Source organism: Phyllostomus hastatus, unplaced genomic scaffold (assembly GCF_019186645.2).
Source record: "Phyllostomus hastatus isolate PE091 unplaced genomic scaffold, TTU_PhHast_1.1 phas_scaffold_78, whole genome shotgun sequence".
In the NCBI taxonomy this organism is placed as follows: domain Eukaryota; kingdom Metazoa; phylum Chordata; class Mammalia; order Chiroptera; family Phyllostomidae; genus Phyllostomus; species Phyllostomus hastatus.
The window spans coordinates 89480154-89503531 of record NW_025334041.1 but is presented as its reverse complement, the minus strand read 5'-3'; the positions used below and the strand labels follow the sequence as shown (position 1 = coordinate 89503531).

At 43.9% G+C, this 23378-nt stretch overlaps 1 protein-coding gene across 5 annotated transcripts in view; it reads left to right on the top strand.

The window, feature by feature from the left end:
- Positions 1–23378, top strand: part of MEIS1 (Meis homeobox 1) — a 129960-nt gene that overhangs the window by 2258 nt on the left and 104324 nt on the right. For 4 of the 5 annotated variants that reach the window (XM_045828058.1, XM_045828057.1, XM_045828060.1 and 1 more), the window contains exons 2-6: positions 301–527; positions 2323–2464; positions 2969–3019; positions 3815–3865; positions 5286–5432. In XM_045828058.1, coding sequence (XP_045684014.1) covers positions 301–527; positions 2323–2464; positions 2969–3019; positions 3815–3865; positions 5286–5432 — 618 coding nt within the window. Of the gene's footprint in view, positions 1–300; positions 528–563; positions 628–2322; positions 2465–2968; positions 3020–3814; positions 3866–5285; positions 5433–23378 lie in introns of those variants that run through there. The other variant, XM_045828061.1, reaches the window with a different exon arrangement.

Here is a 23378-nt window from a genome sequence, read left to right as displayed (position 1 = left end):
GAGAATGCTTCCCTTTCTTTCCTTCTTTTCTTGTGAAAGGATTCTGAATTTCTGAAGTAGTTGATAGGGACACAAGTTAGGACAAGACCATTCATCCTAGCCGGGACTAACCAAGAATCCTAAAATTTTTACTTCAAAAATCATTTTAATGAAAAATCTCAACTTTTAGAGATGCAAGGCCACTGGATTCCAGATTGAAGGATCCAGCTGGTCTGACATTATATAAGCTCCGTGCCCTGCCTTCCCCCCGCTTGCCCGCCTGGCCTTCTGAACCTTGTTTCTCTCTTGTTTGTCATGCAGTACGACGATCTACCCCATTACGGGGGTATGGACGGAGTAGGCATCCCCTCCACGATGTATGGGGACCCGCATGCGGCCAGATCCATGCAGCCGGTTCACCACCTGAACCATGGGCCTCCTCTGCACTCGCATCAGTACCCGCACACAGCTCACACCAACGCCATGGCCCCCAGCATGGGTTCCTCCGTCAATGACGCTTTAAAGAGAGATAAAGATGCCATTTATGGGTAGGTACAGTGAGCAGCAGGTTAAATAGCTGAGAAGCCGTGCCTCCCTTGTTTCCCTTTGCCCTTGGTAAGGGGAAAGCCAGAGCTCTCGGGACTGGAGGTACATTACTTGGTGACTTTTCATTCGTATTGCATGGAGAACCTGGAAAGGCTACCTGCCATCCCGGACGCTCCCCTCTGCACACACACTCCGCGGCTGCCCAGCAGCGTCTGGTTCAGCCGAGGCCGAGCCGGAGAAGGGGTCGCGGTGCGGGAGAAGTTGCCCCAGGTCCCTTGTCCTTTCTCAGCGGGTTGGAGCCCTGGCTCGCTCCACCGCCCTGGGAAAGCGTTGGGGGTTTCTAACTAGACTCCTTTGTGTTGGAACGAAACTTTTAGTTTAAGGGAAAATCTTTTAAGCCATCGATTGTTCTGACTTGCTAAGTTTACTCAGTCACCGAACGCTGGCTCTGCCACCGCACAATAAAATCAGGGGAGGACAGTTGCAGGTCAGGCAAGGGAAACAAGCTTTGCATGTATGAGGTCTGACCACTGTAGTCAAGGAGAGGAGCTCTGTGTGAATTGTTACAGACGCTAAGAAACTTGTCGTCGTCTTCGTACTTTGTGATCAAAGGCGAAACCTGAAGGATTTAGAAGTAGATGCCGGGTGCTATGGACTGTGTTGTTTTCTGGCTGCGGTTCACACCGTGTTCTCCCGGCCATTCCAGTAGACGCCGGACTGGTAAAATCCTTTGAAAGTCCCTTGTGTCCTACTGTGTTGATGAATTTGGTGACCTATTTTGACTTTGCAGCCACTTTTATTTCTTTTTTGAAAAAATCATGCAGCATTGACCCTCCCCAGCAGCACATCCTTTCTGCTTTATTTTTTCTGGTCCCTCGTGCGGTGGGTTTGTTTAAATCCCAGCGTTCTCTCCGCAGCGTTCACTGCGAATGGTTTAGGCTCTGGGACAGAACATTTGGGGAAGCTTTGAAAAAGACCCCAAACTGTTAAATTCCCGGCTGGGCTGTGAGAGCTAAGAGAGCTAATAAAAGACTTGAGACGTCTCCTTGGGCATTAGAAGAAGCCTTTTTTTTTTTCTTCTTTTACGGGCTGAGATAAGCGACATCTAGGCCCCTCGCAGTACTAGCTGCCTTCCCACTCCGCAGGGACGAAATAAAAGGCTTTCCTGCAGGACCATGGGCAGGAACTTTCTTTGGGGGGCGGTGGGGGCCATGGTGCAGGGAAGGGACCGTGTGCAGGGAGCCGAGGAGGCGCCCCTTGCTCTCGCAGGGCCGTGGGTGGGGATCGGGAGGTGCGGCCCCCTCTCAGCCGGTCCCACAGCCTTAGAGGTCCTTTCCCCAAGTTAGCGGAGCGCCTGTCACCGAGATGCCCAGCCTGGGCTTCGCGAGGCTGCGAGGAAGCCACTCGCAGGAGCGCTCCCAGCCCCTGTCCCCAGCGCCTCTCCTGCTCCGGGTCCCGGGCGCACAGCGAGGGACTAGGGCTGGTCGGGTGGGAAACTTCATTCAAAATGGCTGCTGGGGCCGCTTGGGTTTTATTCTTAGCAAATGTTACCAATTTCTCCGGCCAGATAAACTGCACCGACCCTCAGAAACGGCCGGTGGCCTAGGGCCTCCAGTTTCGGGGCCCTAGGAGGCAGGGGAGGCGAGCGGTCACCTGGGTGGGGGAGGAAGAAAGTAGATGACAGAGTCAGGGCGGGGGTCCTGCCTCCAGCTCCTCCAGCTGCTTTTCTTGGGCACTCTCCCCCCCTGACTTGGGACTAACCATTGTGTTATTTGTGACTGTTGTATTTTCTTGCAGACACCCCCTCTTCCCTCTCTTAGCACTGATTTTTGAGAAATGTGAATTAGCTACTTGTACCCCCCGCGAGCCGGGGGTGGCGGGCGGGGACGTCTGCTCGTCAGAGTCATTCAATGAAGATATAGCCGTGTTCGCCAAACAGGTCAGCAAAATAAATGTTTGAAAGTAAAAGAAAAAAAACAGGGACCTCCCTCCCCCCACCCAGCATATTTGCAAGTGTAAGCAGCAAACAGGCCACCCTAAGCCATGCCTGTTACAACCGCCCTGAGACTTGCCTCCCATACAGCGTCTGCGGGTGACTCAAAATCGCCCATATCCATCCCAACTCAAACTCCATAGCCTAATGCAGAAAGCTCCCTTGATAAAATAAAATCACCAACACCCCGCGCTGGGGCTGCCTGCGCCTTGGCGAGCTGCACAGCCTCCTGTAGAAGCGTAGCTGCTGGTGGAAGTCACCCTGAGCTCTGGGCTGGCTTTCGGCTTGGTTCCCGCTGAAGCGTTTCTGCGCGGGATGGACTCGGTGTCCCCGAGTCCCTCCCGGAGGTTCCATCCTAGCCCCGACAGAGTAATCAGGCAAGAAACTAGGAAGGCGACCAGATTGCAAATGTTTCTTTCTCTCCCCCCACCCCTTCTCACTTGTATTTAGATTCGAGCAGAAAAACCTCTATTTTCTTCTAATCCAGAACTGGATAACTTGGTAAGAGCTGACCCCTTACTCCCCTTCCCCCAGGTCCTCTACCCCCTGTTCCCCCTCTTTGCTTTGAGAGCCCCGAGGTTTCTAGACGGGTCTTCCCGCCGCTGCAGGTCGGCTGCAAATGTTTCAGTGCACGGACAAGTGGTCCGGGACAAGATCCCCGGGAAATAAATTTATCTAGAGAGGGGCCGGGCGGGCGAGCGGCGCGGGGAAACGCGAGCTTTGTTTTTTATGACAGCCGGGCAGCGCAGCTCTAATCAGCGCGGGGATTTATCTCCGGGCCTGTCAGCGTGTGTGCTTAAACTTTTCGGGCTTCCCAGCCCTCCAAGTAGCGTCACCAGGGCAGCGACCCGGCAGCAGCCCCCAGACCACCGGTTTGCCCGAAAGGTGTGCGGGAAGCAGCAGAAAGTTTGCAGTGCTGAGAGCCACAGTTCGGGGACTATTCGGGCTACTTTCGGTGCACACCTTCCCAGGAAGCATCTAGTTCAGGGATGTGGCCCCTTAGGGGTGGGATGGGGGCATTTGGGCTGAGAAAGGGGAGAGAGTCATGGGGGAGGAGAGTGTTTATGACCCCCCACTTAGATGCTTTGCCGTTGTTTTACCTATTTTTTCTCCTTAAGAAATATAAACCTCTAGATGCTACCCAGTCGCTGCTATTAAGTTTTAGTGTTATTGCTATAAATCAAAATAACTCTATTTACTGAGGGGGGGCATGCGTGGGCTGGAGATGCTAGAACTGTAAGAACCAATTTTCTGCAAGCTAGGAATGGGGTACTCATTCTTTTTGTGTCTTTGCAGATGATTCAAGCCATACAAGTATTAAGGTTTCATCTGTTGGAATTAGAGAAGGTAATTTCTCTAGACTCTTTTTCTTTTCCATCCTCATCCCCAAACACACAGGGTCGGGGGAGGGTTCAGAATGGCTGAAGTTCAGGCTTCTGAAACATTTGCATAAATGTCTTTCTTTCTGGTAATTAGTGTCAAGGCCAATCTTAGCGTCCATTTCTCTTTGCAGTTTAATTACAATTTCAGCCACTAAAACTGGGATCACAAACGCCCTAGCATTGTATTCATTCTTAATACCTTTCTGGCTTTTATAGATAGTTGCAATTCTATGCATCTCCTTGATGTTTAGAATGCTTTTGTGAGTTGCTTCACAGGTTATACCTTTGTGGCCTCTTCTCTTCCTCTTCCTCCTCTTCTTTGCTACCTCTGAAAGGGGGGAAGTTTTGTTTAGTTTCACTGAGTTTCTGGAAGACAGTCTGAGAGCAGCCGCAGGTCAGACACAGAGGAGAGGCAGAGGGGGTGGGGTTGGGGAGGAGGAGCGGACAGGGAGTCTGGAGGAGGTGGTGGGAGAGACACATTAAACGTTTTGCAGAGACAAAGCAGAGTTGATAGTTGTGTCAATTTCTTGAAACAGCACACACCCCACCTTCACACTCAAGAAAGGGTGTGGGATAACACAATTTTGCTAGCTGTTCTATAAATCTCAGCAATAAAAACTTAATGCATTGTAATTCAAACTAACATTGAATTGCAAGCACACTGGGGTTTCTTGTGAATGTTTGCATGGCAGTGATGACTGGGGCCTGGAAGACACCACTCCACTGACACCTGAATATTTTGAAGGAATCTTTTTCCCTTTAAAAAAATCAATTTGATACATTTTTGTGGCTCTAGATGTTTTTTCATATCATGAGTACCGGCAATTTGATTTCCTTTTTTTTTTAAAGGAAATATACTAAAATATGCTTCTTATGGATGGAAACCCTAATTCCAAATATTACAGGGACTTGTTTTGTCAGACATATATCCTATGCCACCACAGTACTGGTCCTTTGAATATATAGAATATATATACTATATACATGTAATGTATATTATATATATATGCATTTTCCTTAGACTCGTTGGGAAAGACCTATGATTAAGTCACTGGATGAAATTAAATAGTTTACCTTAAATGTCATCCACGCAGGTCACCTCTCTAATGGCCACAGCCCTGGAAGCAGATGAATTTAACACGGGTGTTGAATACGTTGTAGCCTGTGAATCATCTTGTCACTGTCAATTTTCTGGGATATCTCTATTTTGCAAGAAAAGAAAGTTATTCCTAATTCTGGATGCATCTGGGGGTCTCTGGAGGACAATTGCCCTGTGTTTCCCCTATTTGGAAGTTTGGGTCTCACAAGGGGGGTGGACTGCACTTGTCAGTGTCATTTATGCTCTCCTGATTATATTTCCATTTTTTATTTCTGTCATAATGTAGGTACACGAATTATGTGACAATTTCTGCCACCGGTATATTAGCTGTTTGAAAGGGAAAATGCCTATCGATTTGGTGATAGATGATAGAGAAGGAGGATCAAAATCAGACAGTGAAGATATAACAAGACCAGCAAATCTGACTGACCAGGTATGTGCTTTTCAATTTCAACATCTGTGGGAAAAAATCTGTATGCATATTGCTTGCTGGGTCACTACCACCTCCTTTTATTATTTGCATATGATTAAGTCCCTTTTAGATACATTTCCATCGAAATGAAAATTTTTGAATAATGTGGCTATTATTGCTTCATTAAGGCTGGCTCTGGGATTCGACCTGGAGAGATGAGCTTGTAAAAGCTTTGCCTGCAAACTTGACCTGTTTCTTGTCGCTTTTAATTTTTGTCTTTATTTTATTTACCCTCTATAATAATGTGAGTGTTAACTGCCAGTGACCGCCTCTGATTGTAGGGCTTTGTTCTGAAGCATTTTCCCCCCTTCTATCTTCAAGAAAAGAAAAGTGTAGGGTCTGCTTATTTTTTTATTTTATTAGGCATAAACCCAAGATAGGTGGTCTAAGAAAGACAGTGAGGGTTTGAAATCTAGCAAATGCTGGCTATTTTCTCCCTGTCTATACGGTTCATTAGCCTGTCTTGTCAGTTTTCCTCGGCCGAACGCTTCTAGACCTCACTGAACATTGCTTTGTGCAGTGCTCGCTGCAAGCTCGCCCATTTTATTGTACTTCACAGAAAAAATAAGACCAGGCCAAGGGTATAAAAACAGATAAATATGGACTTTTCCTCCTTTCCACTCATCCTCTATCTGGTACGTGCTCTGGGCCCTCTGGGTTGGCAGCTTTTGGAAACGTCAGCATCAGGACACCTTGGAGACTCCCTTGGTGTGGAGGGTGGGGGACCTCGCGCCACCTTGACTCTCAGCTGCCGGATTTTGCTTGCTTCGCCCCTTCCTCTCCAGTCTTCCCTCCAGGCCCTTCTTTCGCTGCGTTGCTGAATGGGAACGACTTTTATTTGGACTTGCTGCGCGGGGGGGCCTCGCGGGGGGGGGGGGAAGGGGGGCGGATTTCTCTCCCTCTTTCACTCCAACATCGCTGCTTGCTCCCAGTGCCTCTCTCGGTCCAAGTGGCTATGTCTCTGGATTGGTCCAAAGGAGTTGCAAAAACAGCATGAAAGTGAAAACGTGAGGAGTGGGTGGGATAAAACAGGGCTCACGACAGCTCTCCGTTGCGAATTGTTGCAATGCGTCTAGAGATTTGGGTTGCGGGGGCCTCCTCCGTGTCTCCATATGTAAGGGAAGGCCCAGAGTTGTTTCTCTTTTTACTTGGCACGTGAGTCCTGTCTTGGGGGAGAGATCAGCCTGCCTTTGTTAAGCCAAAGGACCGCCAGTCATGCAGCTTTCCTTGCAAATTCTGCCACGAGCACTGCTGACCAGCGGCTATTTTGCAGGGTCCTTGCCCGAGTGCCCGACTCCACAGTCTTGGTGTCATCTCAAAGTTTTCTTCTCTCAACATCACCCTCTTAAAATAAATCCCCAGCTTGGGTTTCTCTGGGGAACTCCGCGACAGAGGTTGCATACTCCTTTCCCCAGGAGGTGTGGAGGGCAGGCGGAGCTGAGCTTTAAAAGCGCCTAGGCGCCGGCCCTTACTATTTTTTGGCAAGTTGCAAACTTTCGGCAGTGTAGACGAGTGCACCGACGAGCCAGCCTGCGCAGTCCTGGCGCGGCCCAGAGGAGGTGGGAAACCTGCAGGCGGCTGCCGGCTGGGCCTGTTCCGAACCTCTCGGACTGCCCGGCCCACCAGACCTCGCCCCTGAGCTGTTTAATGCAGGTTCCGCTGAGGAACCCTCGTATAGCTGCTGTTGAATAAAAATTGTAATCCAACAAGCCTAACTAGAAAATGGGATTCTAAAAGCTTCATAGTGCTGGGTACATAAAGCTATTTGAGCAAATTACAAGAATAGCTTAGGGGCATGAATGAAATCAACACTTTAATTGCCTCCAAAATGAAGATTTATACCCCATTTTCTCAACGAATCATTATTTTATTAAAGTCAAAGATAAAGGACCAAAGTTATGGGGTATTTTGGGGGAGATCCAAAATTGCTATAACATCACTGAATTTTCCCCCCAACTCCTTCGGTTAATTTTTGTTACCCTGTTGCTTTAACCGGAGGTATGCAGATTGGTAGGCACTTCTGTTGGGTGAAAATACGCATTTTATTCTCCTCCCCCCACCTATAAAAGGAGAAGCGTGCCTCTCGCCCCCACCGCCCCGCCCGAAAGGGGGCTTCGCAGCTTTGGCGGAGCTGGTGGCGCTGTTGGCTTGTGTGCGTAGGCACGCTCGCAAGACCCCTAGGGCTCACCTGCGTCCCAGTTGGTCGGAGGGCGGCAAACCCAAGTTTGTTCTTTCTAATTGACCGCTTCCCGGGAGCCAGGAGCGAGTGTAACTGGGCTCCCTTTGGAGCGAGGAGCGAAGAGCATCCGGCACACGAAGGACTGTGCCTCGCAAGCAGAGTGGAGTCCCCAGTTCTGGGAGGTGGGGAGCGAGAGACAAGGCACATAGGCCGCCAGGTGGGCGCCAGTTTCCCCCACTGGAGCATACTCACCGGTGCCGGGCCACTGGACCCCTAGCGCGGGGCCCTTGGGGCCAGGCCCAGGAAGGACTGCTTCGCCACCTGTCTGCAAATGTGGCCCGGCCAGTTTGAGCCTCCGCAGAGGGTGCGCTCCGGGACTAGATGCTTCAGGTGTGGCGCGAGCGCTGGGACTCGTTAGCTCATTAACCCCTGTGTCTCTAGGGTCTGCTGGCGGCATGGTTTATTTTATTTTACGTTTTTCCTCGGAGGGCGTGAAGGCTACCACCCGCGCAGAGACTTGGGATCGACGACTTTGATACCAGCCGGTTTCCCGGAGGGCTCTGTCGGTGGAAATCCACTTGGCCTTGTAGTGTTGTTGGTTTTTTGTATTATTATTATTATCATTATCATCATCATCATCATCATCATCATCATCATCATCAGATTAAGGCCACAGTAGACACTGTGATCCCTTGCCCCCTCCCGTCTTCTCCCTCATTCCCAGTCCCAGACCCTGAGGCCCAACGCGGGCGCAGCCCTCCCGGGCGCCCTCTCCCGACGGTCACGCTCGCGGCTTCTGCGCCCGCGCTCCCGACGCCAGAGGACTGGGGTCTTGGAGGCTTCCAGGTCTCGGCGTGGTGTGAGAGCCGGGATGCGACCGGGCAGTGGGTGTAGATGGGGACCCGGGCGGGAGGCGTCAGGGCTAGGGTTGAGCCTGGTTGGCGATGGGGAAGGACGCAGGCCCGAAGGGAGGAGGGCGCGGGATCGGGAGGTCGCGGTGGAACTGGGCGCCTGGAGGGGTGAGGTAGGGAAGAGCCTGGACGCCCAGCGGATAGACTGCAGGCCTCACTCACTCCAAGGAGCCGTCGAGTGAAGCCTTCCTTCCCAGGGCTGTCTGTTGCTGGCCACTCCTTGAATCTAAGCATTTTCCACTCCAAGACTGGGTCGAGGGGGGGGGGGAGACGCGAAGGGTCTCCAGCCCCCCTAAGGTCGCCTTCTGGGTGGCCACGCCTTCTCGTCGCGAGCTGCGAACTGGCGGGGCCTGTGCTTCGGTGCCAGCCCCGGTTCTCCCACAAGCAGCGGAAGGCGAAGAAATGGTCCCTTTGGATTACAATTTTTATTCAACAGCAGCTCTCCGGGGGGTCCTCGGCTGAATCTGCATTTAACAGCTCTAGGGCGAGGGCTGCCAGGCTGCGCCGGGCACCCTGTTGCATGTTAATCCAGATTTGTCTCTGACTTCTAGGGAGAAGTAGTGTGGCTCCCAGAGTAATGTGGAACCAGAAAGCCTCGCTTGCCAGGCAGGTTAAATGCCAAGTGCTGGTGAGCTCCCAGGGGAGGGGGGACGGCTTCCAGGCCGGTGAGGCCCAGGCTGGAGAGGCCGGCCCTGCCGGCTGCAGGGACCCAGGGCAGCCCTGGGCCAGTGAGCTTTGCTTCCCAAGAGGGCCAGGGAACCCTGGTGGCGATGGTTTTACTTTAAAATTCTGGAATGTTGCTTCCAAGGCATAGTTTAAAATAAAAATTCTTTAAACTGAACTTGTACTTGACTGAAAAATACCACCTCCCTTCCAAGTGGGATGGGGGTGAATCTAAGGGAGATTTAAGCTTTCTCTTTCAGAGAGGTGTTTATGGATAGGGGTGGGGATGGGAGGGCAAGGGACAGACTAATGTCCTTGATGAACTGGATCTGATGTTTTAGAAAAAAGAAATAGATGAGGCCATCAGATACTTGCTAATACTAGAAATACAGGCGATTTATTGTCATCCAAATAAGGAAACTGGTCACAGATATCAGGAAAATGATCCCATTCCCAGGCAGTTTGTTGCTAAATGCTTATGCATGGATACATCTTATTTAAGTTGTAAATACTTCACAGGGTCCCACTTAACACCTTAATCCTGGATCCTCTCGGTGCACAGGCCTTGCTAGCGATGAGGTCTCAGAATTATCTGCTTTTCCTTTTGATTGTTGTTGTGGGTCATGTGGTTCACTCTTAATTTCTTTTTTGAAATATGTCAAAGGGAAAATTATGGCAAGGTTCTCTTTAATGATTAAATAATAAGGTGTTGACTGCTTGTCACTACATTGCCTAATTGGGATGTTCATTCTAGGCCCTTTGTAGCTGAGAATCCTTTGAATTAAAAGTTAGTTGTTTACTAGGTGTGTTTTTATGATTACTTTCTGATTGCCTTGTAGGGTGTCTTTATGTGTAAATTTCAGAGTAGGGATATATTGATTCTTAATAAGGGCTCTTAAAAAACTTTCTAGAAAAAAAGCACAGAGTATATGCAGATAGGATGAGGTCAATTACATTGTTAAATGTCTCAAAGTCTAAATGTTAGTTCTACAAAAGTCATTCCCTTTTCAGATTCCCTCTCACTCTCTTAGTCCCCAGTGCAAATTCCATGGTTAATAGAAAGCAATGATACTAATGCTACTTTGTACAGAGTAAAGCCCCGTAACAGTAACTGTTGTTCAGCTATTTAACTAGCTCTGTGGCAGTAGGTCACTCATACAGCAATCCTTCCCTCACCAGAACGACTCTGTGGCTTACGATTTGGAAATACATAGAGTGGTTGTGTGTACTATTGCTATCAATCCCGACTTAGAGAATTTTGTTAGAAAGCATGGAGAAACTTAAATAATAGAGGAAGAAGAGAAGGAGGAGGAAGAAAAAGAGGATTATAATGTGGGTCCTGCCTTCAAAAAAGTCACTGAAATATCATGCTATAATCGTCCAGCTTTGAAAATAAACAAATTTTAAATCACTATGTTTTCAAACACTCAAGTGTTTAAATGTTAAAATGTTTGTCATAGTCCCAAAGATTTAAAACACAGCTGTTGCTGGGTGATGGAGGGAAAATTATGCAGTAAAACTCTATGCTCTTAAAAACAAAGACTATTTGTGGTCCCATAGTAGAAACCTCGGTTTCTTTTCTTTTTTTTTTAAGATTTTATTTATTTTTAGAGAGGGAAGGGAAGGAGATAGGGAGAGAGAGAAACATCAATGTTGGGTTGCTGGGGGCTGTGGCCTGCAACCCAGGCATGTACCCTGATTGGAATCGAACCTGCGACACTTTGGTTCGCAGCCCGCGCTCAATCCACTGAGCTATGCCAGCCAGGGGAAACCTCGGTTTCTTAAGGCCAAGTAGATAGGCTGTAAAACTAGTTCACCTTCCCTCATAGGTGGAGTTGGAGAAGCTGTGAAGAGTGCATAACAAGTTACATTAAGACACTTGTCATAAATAAAAAAGCCGTCAACATGACTTCAAATGAAGTATTTTCATTTTGGTAATATTATACTTTCCATTGCAATAGCAATATTTTCTTCTGAAATGTAAATATGTCAAACAAACATGGAATGCGAACATTTTAATAGATGATCATTTAATCATCAAACACAACCCAAATAAGTATACAGAAACTTTTAAAGGAAAGTTGGCATTCAGCCAAATTCCTATAGGGCCTAGCAGGGAGAGGATCAAAAATGAGCATGAAATAGGACTTCCTGTAAGAAGGTCTATAATTCAACATTATTTGACTCCACTGTCAGGGAGATAGTTGAAGGATAGTAAACTGACATGGTTCTCAGTCGTTTTTGTGACACAGTCTTATATGTTTGCCACTGCAGCATTTTATGTGGCCTTTTTTAGATTATGATATCTGTCATATTTGTATTAAAGTAGTACTTGAATTTATGTTATGGAACAAAAAAAATCGCCATTTCTCCTGAGCACAAAAAATTAATATTTAAAAATTACATCAAAACTGTGGGGAAGTATTCTTTTCCAAATAAAGAAATGAAGACAGAAGCCATGTGGCAGTGTCGCTGACAACTGATGTCAGACATACAGGTTCTCAGAACCCCGGAGAGAATAACACTGCCACCAGCCACCGGGGGCTGGGTGTCCTCACTCCTCGGGAAATGTCAGGCTGTGCTACCTCTTTCCAAAGTCAGGTCCAAAGCATGAGATCCAGCCTCCCCATTTGAACTTTAACAAGAATTCCAACGTTTGACTTTTGGGATTCGGTAAAAGTTTGGGTATCTTGCTATTAATATTTATAAACAAATCTAGTGGGTATAAAATTAGTTTTGAAAAAGTCAGGCAGATGAGGATGTGTGTAGAGTGTAGATGATAAAGGGACTTTTTCACTCTATCCTTAATTTGATGTGCTGTGATTTCAGGATTATGGAAATTTGGAAAAGCTTTTGGGAGTCTTAAATAACCTTTCCAAGAAGTCTACCTTTATCGGGTAACTTCTGGATTTCCCACACTTAGAAATTTGACATTTTAATAAATGGTATAAAGAATACCATGTGAAATAAACAAGAATATATCCATTTAGATATTTGTCACCAGAATCCAATTTCAATCCGTTTAATGCATTCATGTGTGCAAAATTAAAGCAATTGGCAACACTTTACTAGACTCTCTCTGAACACTCTTTCCAAATAGCATTTCTTAATCTAGGAAATATGTTCTTGTAAGAGGAAAACAGTACAGTGCAAATCTTTTGAAATTATTTTATATTTCTGTACTTCTTGGTTTAGGGTTCCTAAAATATACCATAAAGAGTGATTCTCTGGTGAAATAAGCTTATTTCTACATTTATTGAATTACATACTCATTGTTTATTGGTATCATGAGTATATACAGTTAAATACAAATTATAACCAGAACTAAGTCATTAACTGTCTTTAAGGTATGCAGCAAGCACGCCACGGCTTTCTCATAACACGTGCACTACTATAAACAGATGGAGGGTAAATAAATAAGTTGCAAAAATAAATTTTACATTAATTCTTGAAAATACATTTCTACAATTGATTCTTCCCCTGATACTTTTCACGACTCTAGTTACAATTATAGGATTATAATCATGAGGTAAAGAACCTGGAGTGTGAAATGTTATGGTTCTTTAAAAAACTTAAATGGAATTGTATTTATCCACAGAAAGGAAATATTGTTACTACTAATAGGTTTACTAGGTAATACTTTAAGCCACCACAATTTTTTATGAGTTTAACACGTTTAAGTAACATTTTATAGTCTTGCTACTTTTTTTAGTTGGCGGACACAATACAAAGTCTTAAATTTCACAATGCACTGAAACATACATTATTTTGACTCATTAAGATGATAGTAGTTAGTAAATAAATAATATTTTGAGTGATATTAGAATTATTCCCTGACAATATATGCTAACTTGAAGTTAATTGTGTTGCTGGTGAATTCCCATTTCTGTAGATTTTTTCCTTATTCTTCACAATGCCCACCGATAGCATGTTTATTGTCCATGTTTATTATTCATAAATATCTGAGTTGTTGGTTGTTATTTAGCAAGGCAGAACTACAGTGCTTTCTTTCTCTGATCTCTTCTTTTCTGCTGTTTGGTAAGCCTCCTCTGCCTGCGACTGGATCTCCAGCTAGTCTGCTAGATCTGGTTTCCCTCTTTGAGTACCTTGTGAGTTTATTTGTCTGAGAAGATGAAGCATGGTACTCACTTTAGAATGGGAATGAATGGAGACCAAAGTCATCAAATATTCCCAACCTGTGCTTCACAATTAGGTGAAAAGCTGAAAACAATTTTTCTTGCTTGCCTTCCCCAGGGCTGTAAATACTTGATATAAAGATTCCTATCAGCCCCTTTGTGTTCTTCCTCTTAAGGCCTAAATGTTTGTTTTCAGTGACTGTATTCTTAACTGATAGTCCATATTTGGTCCCAGACCTCCATGATTTGCATTGAGTTCTGCATTTGCATTCACATTATGTCCCACTGAAACTCTTTAAAGTGAAGTGTGTTTATGACTATTATGAAACTCTGGAAAATGAAGTTTATAATGAAATCAACATAGTTATCAAAGGACAATGAAAGGAACAATTTATTGCAAACCCAGAGATTTTCATCCCATCCCAACTTGTAAACGGCTTATCTCTCTTCTTTTAAAATTATTAGAAGCTGAATGAATAAGAATTTCTTTGACAATAAAACTCCTCTTAATGTCTCTATAACTATTTGGATGTGTTCTTGAACATTAACTTAATTTGATAGACAAGCTATAATTAACTGTGACCTGTAAGTGTTTTCTGTTATTCAGAAACTATTCCTCAGTGACTTGAAAACTTCATTTCCAGCTAAATGGTGTACAATGTCTGAGGTTATAAAGGCATACTTACACTGTTTATAAGAAATGGGAATAGTTTATGTGTCTGTAGGGCTTCTAAAGGGGTGTACTCTGGGGGTAGGTGCTCACAATTTTTTTAAAAAAAGATTTTATTTATTTTTTAGAGAGGGAAGGGAGGGAGAAAGAGAGACAGAGAGAAACATTAATGTGCAGTTGCTGGGGGGTCATGGCCTGCAACCTAGGCATGTACCCTGGGCTGGAATCGAACCTGCAACACTTTGGTTCGCAGCCTGCGCTCAATCCATTGAGCTACACCAGCCAGGCAGGTATTCACAATTTTTACAGTGTGAAGCCCTAGCAGACTAGTGCGAGTGGGCTCTTTTTTTTCCAAGATAGCTTTTCTTTCTACTCACTGCAATTTTAAAGTTTTTCATGCTGAAGGAAGAAAAAAAAAACCCTGTGTATTTCATGGGGCAAAAGCTCACACATTACATTTTAAATCTAGTTATTTCACTGATCATAAAAACCAGTAGTGTAGAGAGAATTAAAAATTGCAGCAAATAGGTATGACCCTATTAGCTATGTTGCTGCAAACAGAATAGAAACTTAAGCGGCAAAATTAAATGGGGCATTTTGAGTTTAGTTGGAATATTTACATGGAAGTTCCCACTAGATCTGGAGTTGTTTTAAAACCCCCACTTAAAAATATGCTAGTTTAAGAACTTTGTGATAACTAACTCACCACTGAAGGTTACTTTTGTTTGAAATTGGCCATTTATAGGAGACGCTGCCTCATGAGTAGCCACCCCGCCCTTCACTCTTGAACAGTTCAGATAAATGTATGATGTATTTACAGTCTATTGTATACATTATTTATGGGAAATATGCTATAACTCTACAGAGCATATGGAATTTATCTTTGCCAGATATGGGTGGCCTCTCTGCCAAAAATGGAATAGACTTAAGTAGATAATAAGGTTACCCTCAGTGTACAGATAAATATCATCTTATAGAGTCATTACTTGTTTCTATTTCAGAGTTCCAGATGCATGTACATTTTTCTATTTTCATTTTAATTGTCAAAGTTTTTTTTTTTGGCTCTAGTTTCTGCCAAAGAGAATCAGGAATATTACATTTTGAATTGATCTTGGTGATAAATTTATTTCTTTGAAGGAAAAAAGACACTAAGTAGCAGAATCACTTAACCCCTTTATTTCCTTCAGCATGCTTCTCTGTCCATTAATATGTTCTACATTTTCTGAAGAATATTGTCCCTGGAAGTTTTAACACTAGCTGTGTGTTTGGTGGCTGACCAAACAAGCTGTGTTTTAGTAACAAAATCACCAAGAGAAGTATCTTGCCCCAAATCATAGAGATGTGTAGATTGTGCTTGTTGTCTGCACGTCAAATGTGCTGTTGATGTTCAACTATTTTTTAGTCTAATAATTATTCAAAGCCAGTATCAGTCTGCATTTGAGTGAGTATAAACATTTTTATTCTGGAATTTGGAATTTGTAGCAACTTAATTTTATTTTCCAAATTACCCTGCCATTTCAATTAGGTGCATTGTTCTTCCCTCTACTGTTTCGATATTCTAAAGGTTTGCTTGCCACCATGATGGTAAGTTGCTTGAGTGTTTAATGTTTATTGAGGGCATGTAAAGAACATGCCAATAGAAAAAGAAGAGAGTAAACCATTAACAAATCAGTTATGGGGCTTTTCTTCACTTGTAGTATACATCTAATATTCCAAATACTCTGTAACTGTTAAAATAGTATGAACAGCATCGGGAATAATAGCCTTGGGTATGGCTGGAGAACGGCATTCTGACTGACTGGAATTCTTTAAAAAGTGCACCAACAGTATAACTCAGCCCCCTGCTTCTGGCATTCACAGTTGCTTTGGTTGATTTCTCAGTTAGGTGCCTCAAAAATACAGAGAACTTTGCCACTCAAGGAACCAGAAATGCGAAGTGAATTTCAAGATGCTTTGAGAAAGTCCAAGATAAATTTTGCCCAAAGATAAATAAGGAAGGAAGGAATAACACTTTCCCCACTTTCAAATTTAACACTCTGAGAGCTTAAGGATTTAGAGATCCTGAAGGAATGATGGGTACTTAAAAAAATAAAAGTTGATTGAAAATATAAAAAGGTTCTCCAAAAAGAAAAACCACAGGGAAATTGGAAAATAGACTATTGCTCATTGTTAGTGGGTATCAGTGGTCAATGTAAATTTCCATGCTTCTTTTATCCAAAAGGTAGTGCCATGAGGTAGTTGAGTAAAACAAGATTACTTCTTGGTTGTGTGTCGCCCCGCCCCCCAACCCCCGTCTCACAAAACACTGTGGATTTTCTGGTCTGAGAGACTGAAAGTAGAATAGAGAAAATTTCAGAAACACTAGAGAAAGAGCCATTCAGTGCACTGACTGTAACTTTTGATGACGTAGCCTTGCAGACCAGCAGGGGCGGCAGGAGGTGTGCACACCCCCGAACCGGAGCGCTGGCAGTTAGCCGGCTGAGGCTCCGCAGGGGGGGGGGGGTGGGTCTGCACCTCCAGGAGCCCCAATTTTGCTATCTGAAAATGGGGATAATAATAGAACACACATTATTGAGCTACTTGTAAGAATTAAGTAAGAATGCATGTAAAGCATTTAAAATAGTAATCCCTAAATAAACAGTATGGTATATTAAATGACATTATATCTTTGTACTTATATGCTGCCCAACCATCAACAACACGAATTTGACCTGGGCAAGGAAGATCAAATAGTTGTTAATGGAGTGGTATTTTTTATTGACTGTTTTTTTAATCACCAGTTTTAAAAAATATCATTTTAATTTTTACTAGGAGGGTCACTATTGTTCTGATTTCATTATAGTGTCAAAGGAGACTGGCCCCTCAGCTGTGTTGCTGAGACAGCACAGTGAGTTACTGCAGATTCACTGTTGAGTTCAACTTCAAGTAACAGTTATGTGCAGATCTTGTGCTCAGTACTTTTCCCACATTTCTGCATGCAAATGCCACATGGCTCAGGTCCAGTTGCTCACGAGGTCTCATTATCTACTTTGTACTTGGGATACAATGTTTTCTGCATTATCAGATGTTCTCTTTACTAGGATGGTTGCCTAGAAAATTTGTGGTTTGAAGCTGTTTTATATAAGACACTTTTGAGTTTATTTTATCTTAATATGTTTGCAGAGTGAGGAGCACTGAATACCAAGTTACAAATGTAAAATAAAACATTGGGAAGCAAGCAATCTTATAAAAGGGATTTTATAACTCCAGGTATGCTGCCATAATTTAAAGATTCTTCTGCCACTCCTAATAGAAATGGTAGAAAATACTCTGAGTTTCAGCAGAAAGCTCTTAACAGATAAATGAAGATTAACATATGAAATATTTAGGTACAAATATTGGGAAATATAATGGTACCAGTTGGATTAGAGGGTTTTTTTTTTTTAATTTGAACATTTAACTCTGAACTACAGTTCACAGGTATGATTTTAAGGGTGGAAGCACATAGAGCCATTACAATAATTTAATATAAGAGTATATTTTTATTAATAGCATGCCAGCCATAATACAATAGCATAGGAAAAGGAAATGTTATTAAAACATAAATAAGTACTTAGACTAAGATTCCTAGTGTCATGAGGCTTTATCTTCCTTTCTGTTTAGGAGATTTTTCTCTACAATAAACTGTAGAATTTGAACATTCAGTGCAATTGAATAATTTGTGAATTACTCATTTACTTTCTGGTTTTAAGACTTTGTGTGTGTGTATGTGTGTGTGTGTGTGTGTATGTGTGTGTGTGTGTGTGTGTGTGTATAAAACTGGTTGTCAGTTCTTGTTAGCAGTTTCCCTTTGGTTGTAACTGTTCTTTTCCTTTTACCCTGTGTGGAAGCACCTACCCCATGTAGGAATCTATGTTCTCCTCTGAGACCACAGTGGGGTCACCATGGGGTGGTTCCACCCTCCATTCTCAATGTGAAGGAATTGGGCAAAATGTAGTGGTGCTGTGTAAATTTCATATGGCAAGCTTTTGGAGTATTTTGGTGGTGTTTTACATCTGTAGACTATTGCTTAGCATTATCGATCCATTTTTAATTTTGTGGATGGATGAATTCAACAGTGCAGATTAGTGGCAACCTGAGAGCATCAGGGTTGGGACCTAAAAGATGTCAGACTGTGGGAAAGTCAGGTTTTAAGGAGCACTGGCAGAGTGACCCATGGTGCTGGGCCTGAGCTTCCCAAGGCCCTTCCCTCACTGCCCACAAAGCGGCCTGGCCTTGAGGAGAGCTAGACATGGTCGCTCTCAACGTTGAGTACACGGTCGAGCTGTGCTCAAGGGCTAGTGAATTTAAAAAATGTAGTAGACTTCCAAGCTGCTTTACATTTCATTGCAATGTAACATTAAAATTAGGTTTTATCTGCATTCTTTCACCCGATTCCTCTGCACGTGGTGCATGCATGTTGCTGTGTGGGTGTGAGCGTCAGTGTGCTCTAGTGTGGCTCCCTGTGTCTGAACCTGAGCCTTCAGAGATTCCTGGTGCTCGTACAATCACCTGATACAAAACCTTTCATTTAAAGATGAAATTACTCCTTGGAGAGTTTTCACCAAAGGCAAAAAAAAAAACCACAACAAGGCACAAAAATTCTTCTCCTCCTCTCTACATGCCTCATTACACAGAGACAGAGGATTCAATGTTTGAAAAATTATCATTTTTGTAGGTTTTATTTGTGGTACATGAGAACTGGGAAATATAGAACTCAATTTAACAGACGCTGTCTCTGCCTCCACAAACTACCCACGACTACTATCATATGATCTCGTGTATGTGTTTGTGTGCATGTGTATTTAAAGCAATATATCACAGTTGCTAAGTTGTCAGGGTTTTAGAAATCTACCTTATTTGATGCAGAACTAGACACACTGAGGTTGTTTGTAAAGATCCTGGCTGGCACAATGCAGTGAGCACAATAACTGAAGGGTAACTGGATAATCACTGAGATGCATTGCTAGATTAGAAGTCCACAGTGGCAAATACGGTCAGCCTGGAATGGTGAGAAGAGGAAGTGCGGTGTTTTGGTGAGAGCCGCAGATCCTGAGAGGGGGTGCTGGATTGCTATTGTCTTACCACTAATTCACCCTCTGCCCTGAGTCACCCAAGTTGCCCTTCAGGCCTCTATTACATGGGGTAATAAGCACATTTTATCACAGCATTAAAAAGGGGCTCAACAAGAACCCTGGCAGCCCTAGGGACTTGGCAAATGCCAGGCTGTGAGGGCGGGACAGGGAAGGAAATGAGAAAAAGGAGTAGAGTGGATGGAGAAAGTCGGAAGTGTGCAAGGGAGATAAACTTCTAACAAGGCGGCCTGTCAGTGGGAGGCACCTGTGGGGCCACCACCAGGGGTGCCTCAGGCACAGCAGCCGCCTGCCTCCCCACACTTGTGCATCGGTCAGCAGGGCAGAGTGTGGGCTTAGAAAAGGTTTCATCTCCAGACTGTTCCCAAGCACATTTGAATGTAACTCCTGAATCCATAGAATGTGTGCTCACTGAAGTATCAATCTGTGAGTCTCTGGCGTTTAAAAACACCTAAAAGTTAAAAGGTAAGGGGGCAGTATTACAGTGTGAAGGCAAAACATCCTGCTCTATCTTGTCATTGTCATGGTTAAATGAAACTTGTTTAATGATTTCAAGGGATTCTGTCAAAATCCACATAAATAGTTTTCCTTTTTTTCTGAATTACTTGAATTTGAAGTTGGGTAGGCATAGCCTGAGGGGAGTATGTTTTGAGAGGAGCAGGCTCTAGCAAATCCTAGGTGCTATTTGGGTGTTGAGTGAGTTGAATACGATGTGTTCTGGTTATCAAGCAGGTGCAAATGGGGGCCACTAAGATTTTCAAATCAGAGTGTCAATACATCAGACTTTCAATACTCACCTCTGTGTGTGGGTCTCTCTGATCTCTTTTACTCAGATGTCCTTATTGATTGAGAGATGTATAAGGGACCATATCTGCTGAAGTTCTGTGCCTTTAAGCATCCTAAGAGATGTTGTTTAGGCAGAGGTGAAAATGTCTCAGGGAGGGGAACTAAACAGATGTGACTGCCCTGTCCGTGTGGGATGGTGGCATTCAGTGATCCTGTCTGCTGTGCTTCATGGCCAAGCACATATGTGTGTGCACATGTACATATGGACATGGGGAGGTGTGGGAATATGAGCAAGGGTACACAGGAGCATCATGCGCATTGGTGCGTTCGCCATGTGGACTGGTGACTTTCCTGATCTGGAGAGACTGGATCATTTACTTTTGGAGATGAGCCAGCTCTTTTAGGCCCCCCAGAGATCATTTACTAAAGAGACTCTGGTGGTTTGAAACGCAAATGTACTTCCCCAAAGAGAAAGCTGCCTATTGATAAATGCAGACTAACTTTAAATAACACTGTGATTATTTCATCAATTTTTACGTAGGTGCTAGTTGGCCTCTTCCAAGTCAGGATCACCAGACTCTAGTTTACCCACCTTTTTGAATGAGACAGGTAGTACAGAAAATTTGAACGAAAGAACCCCACTATTTTGGGCCTAAAAAAAGATTCTGGCATCATACTGATGTGATGAATGACCAAGTGAGACAATATGTCAAAGTGCTTTGTATACTGTAAAGTGATTTATAAATATCAGGGATCAAATTAGACTTGATGGGGTGGGGAGGAGCAAGCCACCTGTAAAATCATGTTATTTGAAGGTGAAAATAAGATCAGTTTGCATTCCCTGAGCACACACCAGCTGGGAGATGGCCCAAGGCATACCAAGCTGCACGCTAAGCCAGCTCCGGTTAACCATTCTTTCCAGAAGGTCTATAAACTGAATACACCTGTATGTAAATATTTCAGGGTTGACTAGGTCAGCCTATGTTGTTACATTAAGAACTATAGTAGCTGCCATTTATTGGGTGCTTGCTGCATGCCTGGAAATTTATATACATTGTGTCTGCAGAGGAGTATTTCTTTATCCCCATTTACTGGTTAGAGATGTTAGAGTTAGGGGGTTGTGATGTGCCTAAGACCATGGAGGTGGTGTAGTCAGATTTCAAAGTGGAATATACATAGCTTCAAGTTCTCTTTCTTTTGACTGTGTTATACTACAACTGAGTATTACTATATTTTATAGAGGTGTGTGTTTATGTGAATGCAAATTTGTGATAATGTTTTTAAATCATGCAGGTCTTTTTTAGATGTTTTATGCTATTTAATATAGGAGATCGTAGCATCAGGTGACAATTTAACACAGAGATCCTCTATATCTCACTTAAGTTTTTCATTTATTTATTCAAAAACATATTTGTATCTAATGTGGCATAGACATTTTCCTGGGACGAAGGGTGGGAGGGTGGCTAAGACATAGTCCAGGACTTCAGAACATTGATCACGTGGGATGTAGACAGGCACAGCAGGTCCTCAGACCACAGTAAGAGAGTGGAGTGATGGAGGTGTGCGTCAGGTGGCCTACGTGCTCTGGGGATGGGAGGCAGACTCATCCTGGGGGAAGTGTGTGCATATGTGTATCAGGGAAGGCATTCTAGGAGAGGTAATATCTGAGCTGTGACTTAATTAGCAAGTAGGGGGTGGTCAGGGGCTGGGGCCAGGCAGGGCAGAGAAGGGCATTCCAGGCAGGAAGGAAGGGTGAGGATGGGCCTGAAGAGACAAGCAGAACACGCCTGCCAGAAATCACGTGCTGCAGCACCAGTAGCAAGGAAAGGAATGATCCCCAGGGGGTAGACCATGAAGAGCCTTGTCTATCAGGCAAAGGACCCTAGACTGTAGTCTGTAGGCAGTAGGGAGCTGTTAGTTCATTCCACAGGCATTTTCAGAGTGCCAGCCACATGTCGGGTGCTGTGCTTGATACACAGGATGCAACAGTGAGCACAACTGACACCAGGTCCTATCCTCATGAAGCTTATATTCTAGTGGAATTGAACTCTCTTAAAGCTGAAGAGTGATTTTACTTGAACTCCTTAAAACTGGTAGGGCCTTAGCATGAACAGCAACCACTAAAATGAAAAATGAGGAATTTATTTGAGAAATACTTAGGGTCAAAATGGGTAAGACTTGATGCCTGATTGGATGGGAAGGAGAGAGAGAGAGAATAAATAAATTTGTGTTACAGGCGGTTCTGAAATTTATATCATGGATGGATGGGGTTATACTACTCGGATCAAGAACAAAGGAGAATGCATAGGAGGTTTTGTGGGGGGAATTAACTCTGGACTTGCTGAGCCATATGGACACTTTTGTGTGGAGATGGTTTAGTAGGAGTTGGCCATACAAGTCCAAAGACCAAAGAAGAGCGCCAGAGACATAATTTTTGTAGCATATGGGTGAAAACTCAGCATGATAGTGAAAGGAATTGCTTAAGAAAAACGTGAAAAGTGATACGAAGACCTGAAGTACGCCCAAAATTAAGGCATAGATGAAAACAACTATGAAGGAAAGAAGAAGAAAAGAACCCACCAATGGATAGCTTCATTCAGGAGCAAGGATCATTTGGGAAGTTGGTCCGTTGGACTCCTGGTGGAACAGTAACTAATGAACGATTCAGTTTAGTTCACTGAGCACTGATTGTGTGCTGAGTGTGCACCCTGCACAGTGCTGAGCCAGGAAAGGACATGAAGGGAAGATTCAGATACTAGCCTGGCCCTGGAGGAGCCTGCAGCCAAGGAGGGCACTGCTTCTATTTCATTACCAGATATGACTACAATTGCCTTATAAATAAAAAATACCACTCCACGAATTTTAGCTTATCCTCACTTTTAAAGATCCTTGTTTTCAGCACTCATGAGGGTTGGCTCTCAATGTCAAGTTAGAGTGTAGACTCCATGATCTCAAAGGTCTTTCCAGCCCCATTGTATTTTTTTTCATCTAGCTCAGTGAACACCTCTTGGAGATGAGGGAAAAAATGCAAGTATGGGGTTTAAATGCAAGTATGCACTTAAACGCAATTATTGTTAAAATAAGACTCCCCTGAAGTCTTCTTTGGAAGGTCCATGGATTTCAACTTAGGGCCTCTAGTCTTAATGGACTTTCAGTAGATGAGAACATAGACATTGCTTAATCTGAAATTATATATGTTGAAGAAAAAAGCCTCTTTGGAACTTAATTTAGAACCATGACTAAGGTTCACTGTACATCTAATGCAGTGCATCACTGGTTTCATTCTGTCAGCCTTATTTTACAAGTGGCCCCAAGCAACCCACAGCTTCACAGATACATGTACATAATCAAATGCACATATTTTATTTTAAAAATAATAATGATGTTTGTTGTAACCACATAGAGTCACAGAGATGTGTTGTTGTGTAACTGAGATTCTCCAGTGGATGGA